This window comes from Myodes glareolus, chromosome 20 (genome assembly GCF_982192425.1).
Source record: "Myodes glareolus chromosome 20, mMyoGla1.1, whole genome shotgun sequence".
Classification (NCBI taxonomy): domain Eukaryota; kingdom Metazoa; phylum Chordata; class Mammalia; order Rodentia; family Cricetidae; genus Myodes; species Myodes glareolus.
Window position 1 is genome coordinate 54,380,684 of NC_142045.1, and position 19,523 is coordinate 54,400,206.

The window sequence follows — 19,523 nt, forward strand, 5'->3', positions numbered from 1 at the left end:
GGAGGCTCCGACGGCTGCGGGCTCCGTGCTCGCCCGGGGCTGCGGAGGCAGTGGCGGAGTGGGTCCGGGGACGGCAGGCTGCGACGAGCCTGGGCTCTCAGCCCCGCCTGGGCGTCCGAGTCGCCTGCCACAGGGGACTCCATGCGACCCCGCGGTCCAGTGTCCTCCGGTACGGTCTGGACCGGCGGCGGGGACTCCGAGGGCGGGGGCCCGGGACCCTCCTAGGTGACTCGGAGGTATTGTCAAATACCAAATAAATGCTAGCTGAAAGAAGACATTGGACTTGAGAAATGAAATATTCTGGATGGGAGAGAGAAAGAAAAAACCAACTGTGGTCTAGTGTGCATAACAAGGAGAACATGAGGCTAATAAATTAAATCTCTTCTGAAGGTAATAGAACCATAGTTTGAGAAGGAGCTCATAATGGTTAGTTTGGGGATTGTACTTGGCTGAATCTGGAGTCAACTGAAAGGCAAGCCACTGGACACATCTATAAGGGATTTTCTTCATCGGGATATCTAAAAAGGGAAGACCCACCCTAAATGTTAGTGGTAGATATTTGTGGCAACCTCAAGAAAGGAGGTAGAAAGAAGCTTTTGCTTTTGCCTGCTTTCCTTCACTACCACTGGGAAGCTCATCTGCCCTGCTGCTGCTGCTTCCTGCTGCTTCCTGCTGCTGCTGCTCCTTCCTGCTGCTGAATTCCTTGTCACTAGGGTGCAAATGCCTCCAGATCCTAACATGTACCAAACACCAAGACAGCTCTAGGAATCCTCCAGGTTTTCAGCACTAGACCGGGGTGCTCAGCTACCCAGCTTCATGGGCTGAGCCACTACCCGGGCTCTCATCTTCTCCAGAGTGAGACAGTTATTGTTGGACAACCCAAATAGTATTATGCCACCTGATGGAATAAATTCCCTTTTAATATATATTTTATATATTGAATTAAATATAACATATAACACACACACACACACACACACACACACACACACACACACACATATATATATATATATATATATATATATATATATATATATATATTTATCTAGAGATCCCTGATCAACACAAGCATAACCTAACCCTTTACATTTGGAAAGAAGTCAATCTCTACTAAATGAAATAGTGTTTTCATGTACAGATCAACTGACCTATAGAAACAATCCAGTGCTTTCCAAATAAAACAGCACAGAACAGAATCAACATTGGGTAGGAAGGACTAGACAAATCAAAAACACATTTTATGTTCTAAGTTGTGGGCTAATTAGTGAGAAGTCATTAATTTTCCTGCTCCCTGACAGCACAAATCCAAATTACAGATCTCAGTGGGAAGGAAAAGAAATGACTGCCTTCCGAGTAGAATCGAAGGGTTAAAAAAATAAAATAAGAGAACTTTAATGACTTTAAAATAAGAGAACTTTAATTTTAAGTCAAAATTAATGACTTTCTCTGTTCTTTGGTTACTTTGGATAAGGGCTTGTCTAGGTTGTTGATTTTTTGAAGAATCAAATCGTTTTGTTTTGTTGATTTTAATATCTTTAAAAATTTGATGATATTTTCATTTATGTATAGGATTCTATTGATTTTTAGGTTTTTATTCTATGTTAGTCAAGGTTAGTAAAAAAAAAAAGAGTAACCTGCAGAGGTATTTGACATGAAAGAGATGAAATTAAAGGAACTGGATGCTTTCCAAACTGAGTAGAGGTTGGAGGAATAGCCTGGGCCTGCTTAGATGACTGCCAGATGCTATGGGAAGAACACAGACAGGGGAGTGAGTGAGTTCAAGACAGCAATGCTGGCTTCAGGAAACTCCCCAAGAAGCTGTGATCCAGCTACCAGGAAGCCCAGATTGGAAATTTGCTTCTCACACTTTTGAGGTTGCTCTTTAGCCCACAAAGATAAGAAAATGGGCCCCAGGCAGAGAAATACTCAGGCCCTATGACTTTGTTAGCCAGCAGTGGTCGGTAGATAGCCTCCTCATAGTGTGGATAGTCTCCTGATGTCTCCAGTGACTCACGCCTTCATCTGGCACCCAATGAATGTTTGGTTTTAGAACCTCCTCCATCACCCCCCCCCCCCCCCCCCGCTGTACTACCCGCCGCCAGCTCAGAGTGCACCTGGCTATTCTCTCCCGCAGCTGGTTGATACCTGTGCGTTGAGCCAGCAGGTCATTTGGATATAGAATTCTCACGAAGCAGTGTCTTTTCTTGCTGCAGATCGGTCACGGTTCTTTATATTGTCTCATTACTCACCTCAGAGCAGCTTCCAGGCCTCCCACCACTGCACACTGTGCGGAAATTCAGACGGAGTATGGGCTTTCCTGGGTGACTGCTGTCATCTTGTTATCCCTGTGCTGCTGCGGCTGTTGACCAATCAGGGGTCACTGCAGTACACACAGTTTGTGATTTCTATTAATAACTATTTTTGATCTAAGCGTATCTTTTAGCATTTCACACTAAAGTCAGATTCATACCAGTCACATGACTCCAACAGCCTCGCCGGGCCCAGCAGGGTTAGTTTTGAAGGTGGCCCGAGACACTGCATCATAGAGTTCCTTCGTAGCTTGTCTCTACCCTAGCAGAATGAGCCATGGTGTGTGCTGTTAGTCATTTTCTTCCTGTGGACTGGAGGCCTAAGGAGCTGACAACTTATCTGTTCCGTGTTGGATAAGTAATAAGCTCCTGAATTTGGGTGGATGCCCAAGGACTCACGAGTATGGGCTCATTGAGTCCTTGCTGGTTCCATGCATGAAAATATAACCAGCCAAACTCATGGCTCCAGCAATGACAGTTGTGATCTTGTTAGCCACCAAGGTCCTCCAGAATGTGTGGCCCCTGAACAAGGAGCTCCAAAGTGGGTTTGTGTCATAAGGTTGTCATAAGGTGTATGTCTGTGGGACCAAGTCCTCCTAACAGCCAGTAAGGTCTATGATATATGTCTTCTGCCTTTGAGTTCATTGGCATCCTCCTCTATGGCCTAACCCCTGCATGAGGCTTTGAGGTTGAGCTTCATCAGTATTATGAAGCTATTCCATGTCCACCCTTCTTGGTCTGGGTGGGGTGACCTGAAAAGACACATGAGATTTTCAAGAATCTACAAAACCCATGTTAGTGCCAACAGCATCACCACCACCACTGGATCCTCCATGGGGCAGGGGGTAGGGGTCAACTGTTACTGTAGTTCATGAAAGCAACCATTTTCTGCCTCTCCTTTCAAGTTCACAAATTTTGTGGCCGACCAACTTCTATATTTCCAGTTCTCCAACCCCTTTCTGCCTCTGCTGAGGAACCACAGACTTCTCAGTGAAAGCTGGGGAACTTTCCTTGCCAACCCCACCCAGCCTGTGGCACTGAGGAAGACTTAGCAGAAGGTATATTTTGTTTCTGATTCTGTCTGAAAATGATGGGTTCCTAATGATTAATCCTGTAACAGCTAGGGAAAGGCTTTCTGCTTTTCTCTATCTTTGTGAAATTGAAACTAAATGTATTCGTCCTGTATCTGGGTTGAGAGTGAGACAGTAGAGATCACAGAAACCTTAAAAGACAGCCTGCCCTCATTTCCTGGGAGCAACTAGACAGCTGTGCAGTAAGAATGGGTTGTGAAGTGTTGCATCATGTATTAGTTGCTTCGTTGTTAACTAGGTTGTGTATCACATTGCCTGGCAATGTTAGACCAGGCAGAGCAACTTGAAAAGAATGTCTGATGCTGCCATCTGGTGGCATATGACAGCTGCAGAACTGTTGCAACAATACGAGCTTTACATCTTGTAAATAATGTTTGATTATACGCAATAGACAGATGCTAGTCCTAGTCGTACCCAAAGAAGCTTCCGCTTGCAATAAATAGTAGTGAATGCAGAGACTCATGGCTGCTCAAGGTGCTGAGAAAACGTGAAAATTGAATGCTCGTTCCTACAGACAGTACCTCTACTATACTGTCCTGTCTGAGGTTCAGGAAACGCGCTCAAAGAGAAGGCAGACGAATGTGAGAGCTAGAAGACAGAGAAAGGGGCTGGGAAATGCCATGTTCTAGGCATGACACAGCTATGCAGTCAATCTCTCAGCGGTTACGCCTGCCTCCGTTGACTGGGCCTGCACAAGGTAGGGCCTGTCATCAGCCAAGCCTGGACAAAATTGGTGAGACGGTATCCCATCCCGATGACATACTGGCCACTAGTAGATTCTGAGGAGAAAGCAGGCTTTGTCTCCCCTTTGATATTCACAGGAGGATGTGGTGACTAGTTCAAAAGGCTCCCAGAACTACTTCAAATCGAATATTCACAAACAGCCCTTCCTAAACTCAGTGGGTCACAAACAAAACACAAAGAGGTAAATCTGAGAAAGAGACTTGTAAAGAGTAAAGAGGTGATGGGGGAGTTGACAGAGTTAGGAGGGAGATGGGGAAATGGACTGAGTAGCCATTACATATGCATCTATCAAAGGAGAAAAATTAGTAAGAGTTAGATATAAAAGAACCAGTGCTAGGGCTGGAAAGATGGCTCAGTGGTTAAGAGCACTGGCTGTTCTTCCAGAGACATGGGTTAAATTTCCAGCACCCACATGGCGGCTTACAACTGCTGATAACTCCAGTTCCAGGGGATCTGATATGATACCTTCACACCAATGCACATAAAATAAGTTAAATGAATCATTTTTTAAAAAAGAAACAACGTGGATCCAATTTTTATGGACCCAACTTGATTTCATAATGAATTAAATACTATGTACATATTTTCAACTATAAAATATTACTTGGAAACCTCCTCCAATGCTGCATGGAGCAACAATTACATTATCTTAACCACATTTTTGCCAGTGTAACTGCAATGTATGTAAATCCTCTGGATGGTACAATTAGCAAAGGATAGCATTTGATGTCAAGAGAATTATTAAGATATTTGACTCAGTTTCTTCATTTGTATTCTGAAAGAATGCTTATACCCACTTTTAGGGTTGACGTGAAAATGAACGACCCTGTGAATGAAAAGACTAGGGTCTCGGGTCCCCTCTGAGGGAGATGCAGTTGTTGTTCATGGAGTAAGGGATAGTGTTTTAACGTTGTGCAAGTTTGTGTGTAGAACTGGTTTGTTTAGTAAGTCTGAGAAAATGCTAAAAGAGCAGTCCTGCCCTTGCTGAATGCTGACTTGCCCGGCTTCCAGGCCGGACCCACCACCTAGTGGTGTGAGATAATTGTCTGTATTCTGTCAATCATGTTTTAAATAAATGCTGATTGGCCAGGCAGGAAGTATAGGCGGGAAAACCAGACAGGATGTAGAAATGGAGCAAAGAGAAAAGGGGAAGGCTAGGAAGGAGGAAGCCCATTCCTCCATTCCTGTCCAGACCACCAAGAAGCAAGATATAACCTGCCCAGCTGTGAAAGGTACTGAGCCGTGTGGCTAGCATAGATAAGAACAATGAGTTAATATAAATTACAAGGGCTACTAGGAAGCCTGACCTAATGGGCCAATCAGTTTATAATCTTCTGGAGTCCTCTGTGTGATTTTCTTTGGGGCTTGCTGGCTGAGGGGAACTGGGCAGGATACAAACCCCAACAAGCAGGCTCCTTCATGTTACAACCTGGGCTCCTCCAGGCCTGAGGGAGGCTAAAAGCAGTGGAACAGGGTGTGGGGCAGATCCAGGATTTGAAATGACAACATCAACTCTTCAGGGTTTCTCTGCAGCTTTGGAGCCTGTCCTGGAACTCACTACATGACTTCAGTCAGTTTCCCCTCCTGCTGTGCTGGACTGGCCCACTCTGATGCTGTCTTTTACCTGGAATCCTGATTCTGGCCCTGTCAAGATGGGGGCCTCCCAGAAGACGTCCTGCACAATTGATGCCCCCTCACCCTATGGATAAATACATTACTGAAGCTCAATCCCTGTGCAATGATGTGGACTCTCTGATGCATGGAACTGAGACTGGTGGGTGAGTTCCCTTTATCCCCAGGCAGCTATAATGAACAGATCTGTGACCCCTTTAAGTCCTGCGCACTCAGTTGGTCTCTCTGGGGACACAAGCACCTTAGCTGCCCAAGGTCAGTTATGTGTGACAGTTGGTGATAGAATCATCAATGGAATTTTATGGGAGAGGGGGCCACAAAAGCAGGGTGAGTGGCAGTTGGGTGGCTACAAGCTGTATCCCTGAACACTGGAGGAATGTTTCTTTATAATTATTATTATTAATACTATTATTTATAACTTGACATTGTTACTCATAGATGGTCCCGAACACTGAAGAAAAGCCGAGTATTACTTCAAGAATATCAGCATGGTTTAAACATCGTCAACAGCATGAAAGAACCTTCCTGGAAACTGTGGCCACTCGTCTCTTCAAACTGTGTACTTACTATGGGCGACGGTGAGTGTGGGCCTGGCCTTGTGCTCATGGGAAGCAAGGATCTCACGAGATCACAATTAGTCCTCATCTGCTTCACAAAGATTACTGCTACCCAGACACAGGAGGCTGCACCTAGAGCAGAAAGCCCTCGGAAGGACTCTTGCTCAGCCTGAGATCTAGCACCTGACCCTGGCCTTTAGTTCCCCAGCAGACAGCAGCGAGACACAATGTCTAGCTCTCAGATATTCACCTGGTCCCCGTCAAAGCAGTGGCTTTTGCCTCCCTTTCTCCAAGATGGTCTGTCTCCATGGAGCCTCTCCCAGAACTAGTGTGATATGCTTGGGGATCCTGCTAGGCCGTGTACAAGCATGCTGAGCGAACACTGTAACCGCAGTTTACACAATGAAAAACAAACAACGATTAGTTAAAAGCAATATTTAATTTAACACAGCATTGAAAATAGCTCGAAGAATACAAAGGCTGTTACTCAGGAGAGGGGAAGCTGGCTGTGGGTCTTGGAATGCTGCTGGGTTGAAATAAGGGGGTGATTCTGTGGGGAACAATAGAGCTGGTGCTGTCTGCCGAGCAGAGAGATGAGGGACGCCTAAAGAAGCAAGTAGGCCCGGCCAATCTCTGGACCCCCCCAGGTGAAGTTGCACTGTGTCTGCTGACATAGTAAGAGGTTGAGTATCTGGAGTATCCTTGACTGCAGGTGGGAATGTGACCCCGACTGCTACTCCAGCTGTACATGTGACACAGGACCTTACGTTGGATTTTCTGACCTCAGGCTGCTCTGGTTCTTGCTAATTCTGGATTGTTCATTGCTTGGAACTCTAGATTTGGATGTGCAGTTCTGCCTCAGCTCTCTGGATCTAAGGATGGAGACAGATGTGCTGCTGATGCAAGCATCTCTAGAAGGGGAAGTGACAGTGGAGGGACAGGAGACAACATGCCCAGGATGAGACCTCTTTCTCAGTCTTTCCAAACATAGGAGAGACCATGTCTGCCTGGATTCCCAGATCCTATCCTCCAAAAGATCACATGCCCAGGCTAGGGTCCGGTGACTGCTCCTGCAAAGAGGAGCCTCTAAAGGATCCCCCAGTCATTCCTGAGACGCAAGACCAGGTCCTGAGACCGCCTCACAGTGCCCAGCATCTACCTGGCACTTTCTCAGTCGCTATCCTCTGAATCACTTGCCAGTTCTGCCTGCAAGTTGGTATGGAGCTCATGGACACAGACAAGGACATCTGAGTAGGGCATGTTAAGAATCAAATAGGTCTTCAACCTCTTCAGAATGGACATGTCTGATGCCTTGGAAAAGTCTTTAGGGAACTTATCAATCCATGTGTCCGGAAAGGGACAGACAGGACACTTAGTGACCTAGACTTTCTTTTGCCCCCACCCCCACCCCCAAGACTCCGTGCATGTGAGACTGCAAAGGAGGGGATATCCAACCCGTAGCCATACGAGGACAATGAGCAGGACTGAGAGGGCCATGGGAGCAGGGAGCTCCATGCGCCCCATGATCATACACCCCCGTGTATGGCAAGGGTTCTGCTGTAGTCTTATACATTCCCACACTGTGCTTCCCTATCCCAGAGCTGTTCCTGAAGAGATAATCCTTGTCTTGCAGATATAAAGAATGTCATTATTATAAAAGAGATGGTGCAAAGCTCATATCCTACATAGCCAACTAATGGAGAAACCCGTGTATGCCTCAACGGGCGGCCTATACCGGGCCATCTGCCATTGATCTCCAAGAAGCCTAGTCCCATAGGATACGCAGCTCCCATCCGGCATAGTGACATATGTCATGTCACACAGACGACACTGGAGTTGGTGTGGCAATCCCACAATCATTCCTGAAACCCGAGACCAGGTCCTGAGACCTCTTCACAGTGTCAAGCACCTACCTGGCTTGTTCTTAATCGCCCTCTTCTGAAGTTTCCGACACCAGTCTCACAAGGAGCTCATATACATGTATCAGGGTATCGGAGTAGGGACAGTGAATGATGAGGTACCTCTTTACCCTTTTCAGGACTGACATGCCTTTTGGTGTAGCAAAGTTTCCGGGGAAGACGCTCGTCCACGTGTCCAGGAGGGTGCAGATGGCCCTGGTGGAAAGGGACAGACAGGACACTTAGTGGCCTGGACTTTCCTTTGCCATCCCGCCCAAGACTCCGTGCATGTGAGACTGCAAAGGAGGGGATATCCAACCCGTAGCCATACGAGGACAATGAGCAGGACTGAGAGGGCCATGGGAGCAGGGAGCTCCATGCGCCCCATGCTCAGGCTCTAATGGAGCACAGCTGAGCGAGCCTTCATGCCATGGACTGAGATGAGGGTAGGGTCTCAGAGGGCCACCGGAGGCCACAGGCTTTCCCCATATCCCCAATTGCAAGGACCGTGCTCATGCAATTCTTTTCACCCTCCGGTCAATGCTTAGACCTCAGTATGGTAGTAGAAACGTGGAACGTGAGCTCCAAGCATTGGCCACCCCTCACCCTTGGTACCCCAGGGAGCCCACCCTGCAGAGCCAAGGCCCGCCTTTCTCAGATTGTAAAGCTCACTTACGCCTTTATTTGCTCATCCTCCTGGCAGCCGGGGTGGAAGCATGCATACCTGGAGGAGATCAGGAAGGATGTTACCTGTGGAGTCCCAGTTCCCTACCTAGAAGACATCTGGGGGGCCTGCTGACTCCTGGAGCAGAATCAAAGTCCAGAGCCTAGAAGTTCTCTCTGCTCTCAGGTTACTAGTTCACCTGCATTCTGTAGGTGCTTCAAATATGTCTGTGAGGCATGTCTACCCAGACATCTCAGTGGACACAGCTTCCCTCGGATTATCCTCCACGGGTCTCCACTCAAGACCCATCTCTATCGGGTGCTCCAATATGAATTCTAGAACCCCCTTTCCAATGGGAGAAGCGCTTTGACCATGCTTCAGGAAAACTGGCCAAGGATAGAGAGCTTCCTGAAGGACACCCACACTCATTAGGGTCTCAGCTGTGGACACAGCAGTCCCTAGGGCCCAACCTAGAGGTAGTAATGTCTGCTACATGCTGCTGGCTCCTGACAAGACTCTAGCAACGAAGTAGGCCCAGAGAAAGGCAGAGGCTTCCCATAAAGGACAGGAGGATGTGAGGCCTCTGAGCCGGGAAGTGGGCACTCACCGCCTGAAGAGCACATCCAGCACCTGCTCCATGGTGGTATGAGCAGGGTAGGCGCTCAAGAAGGCCATCAGGCACTCGCGGTCCCCATTGTGAAGGGAAGTGATCAGGTCTTTAATCAACTTTTCTGAAGGGAAGTGATCAGGTCTTCGATCACCTTTTCCAGATCTCCAAAGTTTAAGATTCTAGGGTATGTGCTAAGGAAGGCAATGAGAGACTCGCAATTCCCATTCTACATGGAAGTCAAAGTTTTGAAGCTGAATACATTCATGTACTCGGGGCAGACTCCTGGTCCTCCATGGCAGACTCCTTTTTGTCCTCCGGGGTGGCATCCTTCTTGTCCTCCGGGGCTGATTCCTTGTCCTCCATGGTGGACTCCTTCATGTCTTTGGGGATGGACTCCTTCCTGTCCTCTGGGGTGGACTCCTTTTGGTCCTCCAGGACGAACATCTCAGGATACTTTTCAACCTGAGGAGAGATCAGGGTGGGTGGTTCGAACCGGCACAGGACTGCAATGTCATAATTGGTTATTATCATTCCAAGTTTTCCTGACCCTTTCACTCTATCATCCTTCAAGACTAAACACAATGAAGGCAACTACTCACACAGATTCAGAGGATTCCTGAGCGTAGCAGACGCGAGGACACTCCTTACCTTTAAGATAGATGCCACAACAGGGACGCTTTCGTTGTTGAAGTTCACTTCTGTTCCAGAATCCAGTCTTTCTTTAAGGGCTTGGAATGCTCTTATATCACCTGATGCTCTGAAGATGCCTTCGGTGACTGGCCCTTTTTCACTAATAAAGGCTAGGATGTCCTGAGAGGAAGAAAGGGAAGCACCTGTCACTCTATCCACAGCACAGAGCATGGTTTCCTTCTTCTTGAGAACCAGACCAATGGTGTGCATAGGTGCAGTGCACAAACTGTCATGGACGAAGAGGACATTGAACTGGATTTGGTGCTTCCATCACCTGTGGTGCCCAACCCACCTTAATGTTAAGGCATTACTTATTTACTTACATCACCTGTGGTGCCCAACCCACCTTAATGTTAAGGCATTACTTATTTACTTACATCACCCTGTGGTACCCAACCCACCTTAATGTTAAGGCATTACTTATTTACTTCCATCAGATTTTCCACAACGGATAAGTGATTTCTGCAAGTTCTCCAATACACAGCTCCTGGTGAATAGCACCCTCTTACCTTCCTAATCTTAAGCCAATGATTTGATGCACACTTGTTTCTCCACTTGAGGATAGAATTGAGTGGGGGTATTTAGGAGAAGCAGGATTTTGTCCTTCGGACAACCAGAGAAGGGCCATGTGAGACCTACCAGAACTGCTGTGGGCAGATTTCCATCCTCACAAATGGCAGATCATTTCCCAAGAATTTTCCTGTCTTAGCAACTGGAAAGCTGCGCACAATTGGTCCTGGTGAAGCACAGAGCCCCTGTGGAACAACAGAGATATGAAAGGCCGTCTTTTCTTAGCTCTTGGCTCCTCTGCATCTAAAGAGAATGCAGATATAATTATATGGGGTACTTTAACTTATGCAGCCTTTGTTACAGATTTCCAAATGCATAATGTTCCTGTGTAATGCATGCAATCAAAGTAATAATCATTTGTAATATATATTGCGCCACATTCTAAAATTGGCTGCTCATTCTGTCATTGTGTATGTTCTTCTTCCCTATATTCTACGCTGTTGTTAATCTTAGAGACTTGAACTGAGTGCCCTCTAGTGGGAAATCTCACAACTCAATGCTGTCTGACCACACATTACACCATGAGATTCTTGATGCCTCGTTGAACAAGCACCTCTGTTATGTTGCTGTCAGATGCTTCAGTGGTCACATCCTTATTCATAGTCACACTTCTGGTGTTCAGATAAAGAAGTGTTCCATTATTCTCAAATGTCATAGTGTGTCTCTTTCCATTCTTAGCTTTCTTGTTGAACTTTTGGAAGACCCACTGTCAAATTTCTCTTGAAAATTTATAGGCAGTTTCTACCAGCAGGAAAATGCCTGTAATGTACGGGTAATATTTTACTTTATAGTGGTTTTAGTAAACTCCCAATCACTGCTTGTTGTAAAGGATATTTTCAGGTGTAAATGAATCTTTTAAGTTGTGATAATAGAACATCTATACTTACCTATATTTCTTCATTGTGACGAGGAGCAGTTGGACTTCTGGGCTCTACATCATTGCCTGTGGGGCCCGTGCTGCCACTGGGGTGGGGTCTCCTTCACACTCATTTTCTTCCATCACAATTTGTCAGTTTGTGTGTCAAACGCATCGTAAGTGTTCTCCCCATCAGAGCAAACCGATGGGCTCTCGAGATGAACTGGATGGCCTTCTCCAAATATTTTTGGATAATTCTCAGTTAGGAAACTGACCAGAGAAATCTGTGACATAAGAGGCAAACACAGAGATCTCTGACCTTTTGCATGGTTGTAATTCTCATTTTAGCCTTGAGGCTAAAAGTTTGTACTTCAAAATTCTGAGAAAAAGTCACCTTCTATAAAATAGAGGGGAGTTTTCTGTTAGAAAAATGAAAATACTTTATGACCGTATGTTAAAATGTGACCATCACAGTGCAATACCATATGGGGATGATTTCCAGTGTTCCCCCCTGTGATGGGTAGTATATATTGTTAACTTGTCTCAAATCCTTCCACTTGTGACAGATGTGGCTGAGCATGTTTGTAAGGACGCTTACAGAAAGGCACAGGAAGGAGGAAGACTACCCTTGAATGAGGGCACCATGTGTTAAGATTGGGTGTCTAAAAATAAAGGACAACTTTCATGGGTCTCTTGTTTGTTCAGTGCAGATGCAATGCTAACAGGTTTATTACAATGGGAGATATTTGAAGGAAGGCCTATTTGGCTGATATTGAATAATTTTGGGTCTGCAATGACAGGTTGTTTGGACCCTAACTTTATCTTCCATCCATTGATGCTATACAATATGAGGAAATGATGTTCTGAGTCAGATGTTGTAGATTATTATTTTATAATGTGTTACATTTGTTTAGGTTATAGAACATCTGTTTGGTAATGCAAAGATGTGTTTCGTTCCTTTATATTGCGTTTTTAAACTGTGAGGCTGTGTTATGCGCCTGTTTAAAACACCTGATTGGTCTACTAAAGAGCTGAACGTCCAACAGTGAGGAAGGAGAAGGGATGGGAGACTGGAAGTCAGAGAAAATAAATAGAAGGAGAAATATAGGAGGAGCAATATCTAGGAACAAGTAAGGGAAGAGAACTCTAGGAGTCAGCCACCCAGCTACACAGCAAGCCAGGGAGTAAGATGTAAAGAAAGGTTTATATGGGGAGAACTTGAGGGAATGGGATAGTCGAGATGGAGGAAGGACAGATATGAGAACAATGAAAGAAATATCTTGCTTGAGGGAGCCATTTGGGGGTTAGCAAGAAACCTTGCTCTAAAAAAAAATCCCAGGAATCCACTAGGATGACCCCAGCTGAGACCCTAAGCAATAGAGGAGAGGGTGCCTGAACAGCCTTGCCCTGTAGTCAGACTGATGATTATCTTAAATATCACCACAGAACCTTAGTCCAACAACAGATAGAAACAGAGGCAGAGACCCACATCGGAGCACTGGACTGATCTCCCAAGGTTTAGTTGAAGAGTGGAAGGAGGGAGAGTATGAGCAAGGATGTCAAGACCATGAGGGGTTCACCCACTGAGACAATTTGCCTGAGCTAATGGGAGCTCACCAATTTCAACTGAACTGGGTGTGAATGAGCATGGGATCAAACTAGTCCCTCTGAATGTGGGTGAAAGTTGGGGCAGACTGAGGAGTCAATGACAATGGCACTGGGTTTTGTCTCTACTGCATCTACTGGCTTTTTGGGATCCTATTCTCTTTGGATGTATACCTTGCTCAGCCTAGATGTTGTAGGGAGGGACTTGGACTTTCCACAGGACAGGGTGTCTTGCCCTCTCTTAGGATTGGAGTGGTTGAGAGGAGGATGTGTGGAAGGAGTGGGAGGGTAGTGGAAGGAGGGGAGGTAGTGGGAATTTGGATTGGTATTTTTTTAAATAATAAAATAAAAAATAAAGCTTTATTGGCAAACCTCAGAAAAAAGAAGTGAAAAATGAAATTTTTATTATCAATATTTGTATTTTCCTAAATTGAATTTGAAATAAAATTTCTACCTAGCAAATAAAAAAATCTTTGTCTCCTTACCTTTCTGGAGACATCTGGCAGTTCTGAGTTGCAGGAACCAGGCAGGTGTAGAATACTCAGGGTGATGCAAACAGCTAAATTTGATGATGTCATATGGTTGAGTTCAGAGTTTTGCTCAATTTTGTACAATATCCAGAAAAGTTTATTTAAAGATAGACATTTGGTTGGGGTAGTGAAAGACTGCACACAGAGATAAGTTATTTTAAAACAATAAATTTCACTCATAAAATTATAAATATGAAGAAAGGGAACAGAGTAATACTCTGTATCTTATTCATGATTTTCTGAGAATCAAATTAAAAGCAGAATATGTTCTATAAATATTGCTTAGAATATCTCCCCAAAGTCAGAAATAAATGGAGAAATTTAATTAATGAATATACAATGTACATACACATGATGAGATTATAAGCATGGGCCACTGTGAGTCCCCAAATCATACTTCTCTTTTCAAAATGTCTTCTGTGTTTGTGAACAATTGAAACCATTTGTTCCCAGTCAATATATTTAGTAAATGATTCTGTGCTATAAAATCTAGTGTGTCTAAGCAAACATGACTTCTATTATTGTGTTAAATGTTGTTCCCGCCATTAGTGAAGCATTACCTCTGCACTGCAGCTACTTCCTTCTCTTCACACTCGTAGTCAGGGACACCAAGCCATTCATCATATCGTCCAGATGTCAGCACACTGCCTGGTATATCTCAAAGAAATTCCTTACGGACATAGAGTAAGTGTTATGCGGAAAATAAAAATCACAGAAATTACTCAAAATACTTTCAACTGTAAAAGTATATTTAGTTCCAACTTAGTTCCTTGTTCCCAGCCTGTCCCCTAGCTGAAGCCTTGTCTGACGTTTGACACACTGAGTTTTGAGCAGATTTTGAGCAGAGGAAACTAGCACACTCGAAAGAAATCAACATCTCATCTCAAACACCATTTTTAAATGACAAAATACACAGTATGTCCATTTCTTCTCAATCCAGGGTTTTATGCTTCTAACCCTAATGGCTCTGAAAACGTGATCTAATTGCAGGGACCCATGTGCTCATAAGCAAGGTCTGATTAAGCATAGACTTCCTTTCACGTGCTGTGTGTCCTGAGAGAAAACGCTTCTAATAACACCCTGCATGTGGTGGTGGAAACGGAACGTGTGTCTTTGTATAGTGACTGTCAGGTAAATGTCACACACTGGGCATGTGGCACTTGATAATACATGGAGAGCACAGAGGTGTGCGCCTGTCATCTCTGAACTCAGGAGAAGAAAACGTAAACCTCAGGTTAGACGGCAATGCAGCAGCCTGCATAATTCCTTGTTAGCCGAAACTGAGTGGAGCCTTGATGTTAGTCGTTAAAAAATTAAGATTTCCTATCACCTTGACAACTTCTAGTCACAGGCTGTTTGTACTGGTCACATGGATTTAACTTTCACAAAATGTACCAAGCTACTTTTACTTTTATTATCACACATTAAGAATTATTCCATTATCAGTTATCTAAAACTATCAAGTATTTCTAGAGCTGTCCCACGTACCATGTCTGGACTGAGGTAACTGAGAGAGGTCAGTGAGGAAACTGTACCAGTTACCCTTTCTGTTATCACTAGTACATAACAGGTACACAAAGCCCACCATGGCAGTGTATATACTTCTGATATACAATTGCACAGTTATACATTACCATTCCAGAACACATGGTAAAATAATAGAGGACAGTGAGGAAATATTGGACCAAAACCCCCAAACTCCAAATCCCATAGCTCTGTGTCTACTGTCAAAGGGCTGACTTAGACGGCCCCACCCCTTTAGCTTTGTTGGCTGCAGCACAACTCTCTCTCTCTTGGGCTGTGCATTAGTCAGGGTTCTCTAGAGAAGAGAATTGATAGAACATGTGTGTGTTTCTGTGTGTGTGCGTGTGTGTGTGTGTGCAGCAAGTGAATTTATTTCATCATAGATTTATGATGTGACTTTATTCTGCCCAGTCTTTCTAGGTTTCTGATATGAAGTGCTCTCTCACTTAGGAGCCTAAGAACTGTGTTGGACAGGCAAACGTTCAAATACGGTTTGCTTGTGTGTAGAATAAATTAAGTGCATGTCAAGTTGCACTGTAATCTCTTAGACTATTGTCTCTAATGATGGAGATGTAAACCCCTTCTTTCCTGGGTAAACTGCGAATGTCAGTTCATGTTGTTTTCTACTAACAAAAGAGGGATTCATTGCTGAACCATTATCCCAACCAGTCGCTTCTTCCAATTATGGTCTATTAGACCTTTTTTTCCATTATTAAAGCAATGTTTTTAATCTTCTGTACAAATGAATGGTCCTGAAATCCCTGCCCCTTCCATACGTGCCCTCTTTGAAGCCATTGCTACACTACAGTCAATACAAATTATGTCCATTTTCAAGAATTATGTTTTCAGATAAGGGGGCTTCGATTTAAATCATTGAAGGTGTTGCGTGTGGTGGATCCAGAGGCAGGGTGAGTAGGTAGGATGCTGACCCTACTCCCATCGAGACTAAGCGGTCCATGCTATGGGAAATAAGAGTATATGTGAGCGGAGGTTGGAACGGGAAGCAGCGGATGATAGAGCAAAGTCTGTGTTCCCTAACCAGTGGGCTATGTGCACCATTGCACATTTCATGCCAGACTCAGACGCTGTGGGGATGAAACAGAAGTGGTGACAAACTGCAGCAGGAGCCTCACGATTACCTAGGAGTTGGCAGGACATGGCTGGGGCAGCCGCCTTAGTGTGCTACAGGCCAGGAAGTCTACTTTCCGAGGAAAAGGGCAGCAGAAAAGCACAGCGAGCAACTTTATGTGCTTACGAGTAACAAGTTGACAAGGAAGTAGCTAAGAGAATGTAATAGCTGGCTACTGGAGGCCCATGGGCTCGGTCTGAAGCTGGGACTTGCCATTAGGAGGAATGCAGGTGGGTGTTGGGTAGTCAAGAGAGGAGCTATCCATTATAGACAGGCTTTAAGAAGAAACTGATATTAAAATCAGATAATCACAAAATGGTGCCCCAAAGAAGAAGCTCTATCTAAAGGAAGTGAACACCTTTTGTGAGGGATGGAGGGGTATTTTTTTATAAAAATAAACTTTTAAAGAAGTTTTTTTCTTTTTCTGGAGTTGCAGGTGATTGTTAGCTGCCATACTGGTGCTAGAAACCAAGCTTGAGCCCTCTGCAAAAGTAGTAATTTCTTTTAACTACTGAACCTTCCCTCCAGCCCATAGATTTTATTCTTCAATTAATTACTTATTCATTTAATTTTAGTTTCAGAGCAAACTTGAGAGGATGCCTCCCACATTCCCAGTGTTCCCCAGTGTGCTTGCTGCAATAAACTAATTTATAGACAGACCCTCATCACCCAAAGACCGTGGATGGTGTTGGGGTTCGCTCTTGGTGTTGTGACGTTTTAGACAACTGCAATGATGTGGATCTACCCCAGAGTATGGTACTCAGTTGTTAGTTTCACTGTCCGAGGCTAAAATGAAATAAATGTGCTTGCTACCAAGCAAGATTGTCACTGTGGGTTTTCTACTGACATTTTGGACTAATGGAAAAGCACCACACGTTGGAATAGATTTTTAAGTGGAAGCGGATATGTTTTGATGAGTTTTGAATGGATTTACAATCCATGAAGCCCTTAGATGCCAGAAAACAATGCCTGCTTGTGAGGCAACTTGGCGGAAGAGGCAGGAATGATTGCTAGAAGTCAATAGTGTATCAAGGCAAGGGATGGATCAGTTAGACACTTAGCGCTATTGGTGAACAGCCGTTTGGTAACGGGAGGGCTGGCCTCGGGACAGGTCTCTTTCTTGCGTGTTATTTTCACATCCAAGATGTAACCTGTGTTATATAACTGTAGGGAATATTGCTTAAATTAAATCAGCCAAACTAATGTAATGTCTAGGACCTATGTGGAAATCTGCGTTGGAAAGTTGGAAGTAGTGTAGTATAGGATACCATGGAACACAGAGTAGTAAGTTCTCCATTATATACTATGGAATACAGTGCAGGATAGATTACCGTTACAGTACATTGTATACTATGGAGTATAGTGCAGGATAGATTACCGTTACAGTACATTGTATACTATGGAGTATAGTGCAGGATAGATTACCGTTACAGTACATTGTATACTATGGAGTATAGTGCAGGATAGATTACCGTTACAGTACATTGTATACTATGGAGTATAGTGCAGGATAGATTACCGTTACAGTACATTGTATACTATGGAGTATAGTGCAGGATAGATTACCGTTACAGTACATTGTGTACTATGGAGTATAGTGCAGGATAGATTAGCATTACAGTACATTGTATACTATGGAGTATAGTGCAGGATAGATTACCGTTACAGTACATTGTATACTATGGAGTATAGTGCAGGATAGATTACCGTTACAGTACATTGTATACTATGGAGTATAGTGCAGGATAGATTACCGTTACAGTACATTGTGTACTATGGAGTATAGTGCAGGATAGATTACCGTTACAGTACATTGTGTTTTTTTTTTTCAATAAATATTTTGGGCCAGGTAGTTTGACTAACTTTGACCAGGACATAACTTTATTATCTTCCTCACTTCTCAATGAAAGTCAGCATTGTTGACATCAGCCAGTCAAACTCAAACCTGGGTCTCAGAACCATGGTGCCCTGAAGTAGAATGGACCTTAGCGACTGTCCCTCAGGCGGTGCCTCCACCCTTACCATTATAGAACTCACGATTTCCCAAAGTCTGAGAACCTAACTGGTACAAGCACTGTGCTCACTCTACTGAATAATCATGTCTGGAAAACACTGGACACCTTCTAGCAAAGCAGCGTTATTCACGACGAGGTACAGCTCGCACTAGTGTAGGACGCGGCTGAGGACATTCTCATGTGATATTCTGAGGCTTCGTGCAGATAATGGTGAGACTACCAGGAGAGATCAGGTGCTTTGTTCGGGGCACACCCCAGAAAGGAGAGGCTGGAACCCATTTTCAAGAAAAGGGAGGAAAAGGAGCCCTGGAACAGCCCTGAGGTTGAACAGAAGACTAGAGAATTGGTGTGTGCGTGTATGTGTCAGACAAGGAAATTTCCAAGGAGCTCGATGGAAGTTGAAGCTTTATGAGTTTCTCTCTCTCTCTCTCTTTCTTTCTTTCTTTCTCTCTCTCTCTCTCTCTCTCTCTCTCTCTCTCTCTCTCTCTCTCTCTCTCTCTCTCACACACACACACACACACACACACCATTAAACCAAGAGGGGACCTGCAGAAACAAGAGGTCAAAGGGACAGGTCATCAGAGAGTGGAATGAGGGGGGAAAATGACTGAAATTCATTATATATGAATGAAACTGTCAAAGAATAAAAGCAAATATTCAATGAAATTAAAAAAAAAAACCCTGAGAGTCTGTGTATAACTCGCCCAGTTTTGTTTTGTTTCTGGTGTGTAGCAGTGTTTGTAGACATGTTGTGAGAGGAATTGAGGGTAGGTGTGGTTATAATGGATGTTGTCAGGGATTGTGTGATTACGACAGCTGCTACAATAGACCAGCGGGGAAAAGTGCCACACGGGCCAGATGTCTACAGAGATCACCGAATGAATGCAGTCAGAAGTCTGCAGGAGAAATGTCGTCTGAAATGGTCACAGAGCCTGATGTACGCAGAAAACTGAGTCTCAGCGCTGGCACTCCGTCTTCTAGAATCATGCGGACGGCCTTTTCCTGGCTCAGGGCACCCCGAGTCTACACTTCGGCACCGTTTCTTTCTCTATCACAAAGCAATGTACTGTTTAGGAAGTAGGACTCGCCTCTTACG

The 19,523-nt window shown here is 44.5% G+C and overlaps 2 protein-coding genes across 2 annotated transcripts in view; one reads left to right on the forward strand and one right to left on the reverse strand.

The window, feature by feature from the left end:
- Positions 1 to 19,523, reverse strand: part of LOC148118858 (uncharacterized) — an 87,080-nt gene that overhangs the window by 27,565 nt on the left and 39,992 nt on the right. The gene's annotated exons all lie outside the window — the stretch shown is intronic.
- LOC148118860 (uncharacterized) lies at positions 264 to 11,409 on the forward strand. Its single transcript, XM_087899623.1, has 4 exons — positions 264 to 390; positions 5,681 to 5,925; positions 6,218 to 6,357; positions 7,174 to 11,409. Exons 2-4 carry the CDS (start codon positions 5,834 to 5,836, stop codon positions 7,296 to 7,298), a joined length of 357 nt encoding a protein of 118 aa, XP_087755749.1. The 5' UTR covers positions 264 to 390; positions 5,681 to 5,833; the 3' UTR covers positions 7,299 to 11,409.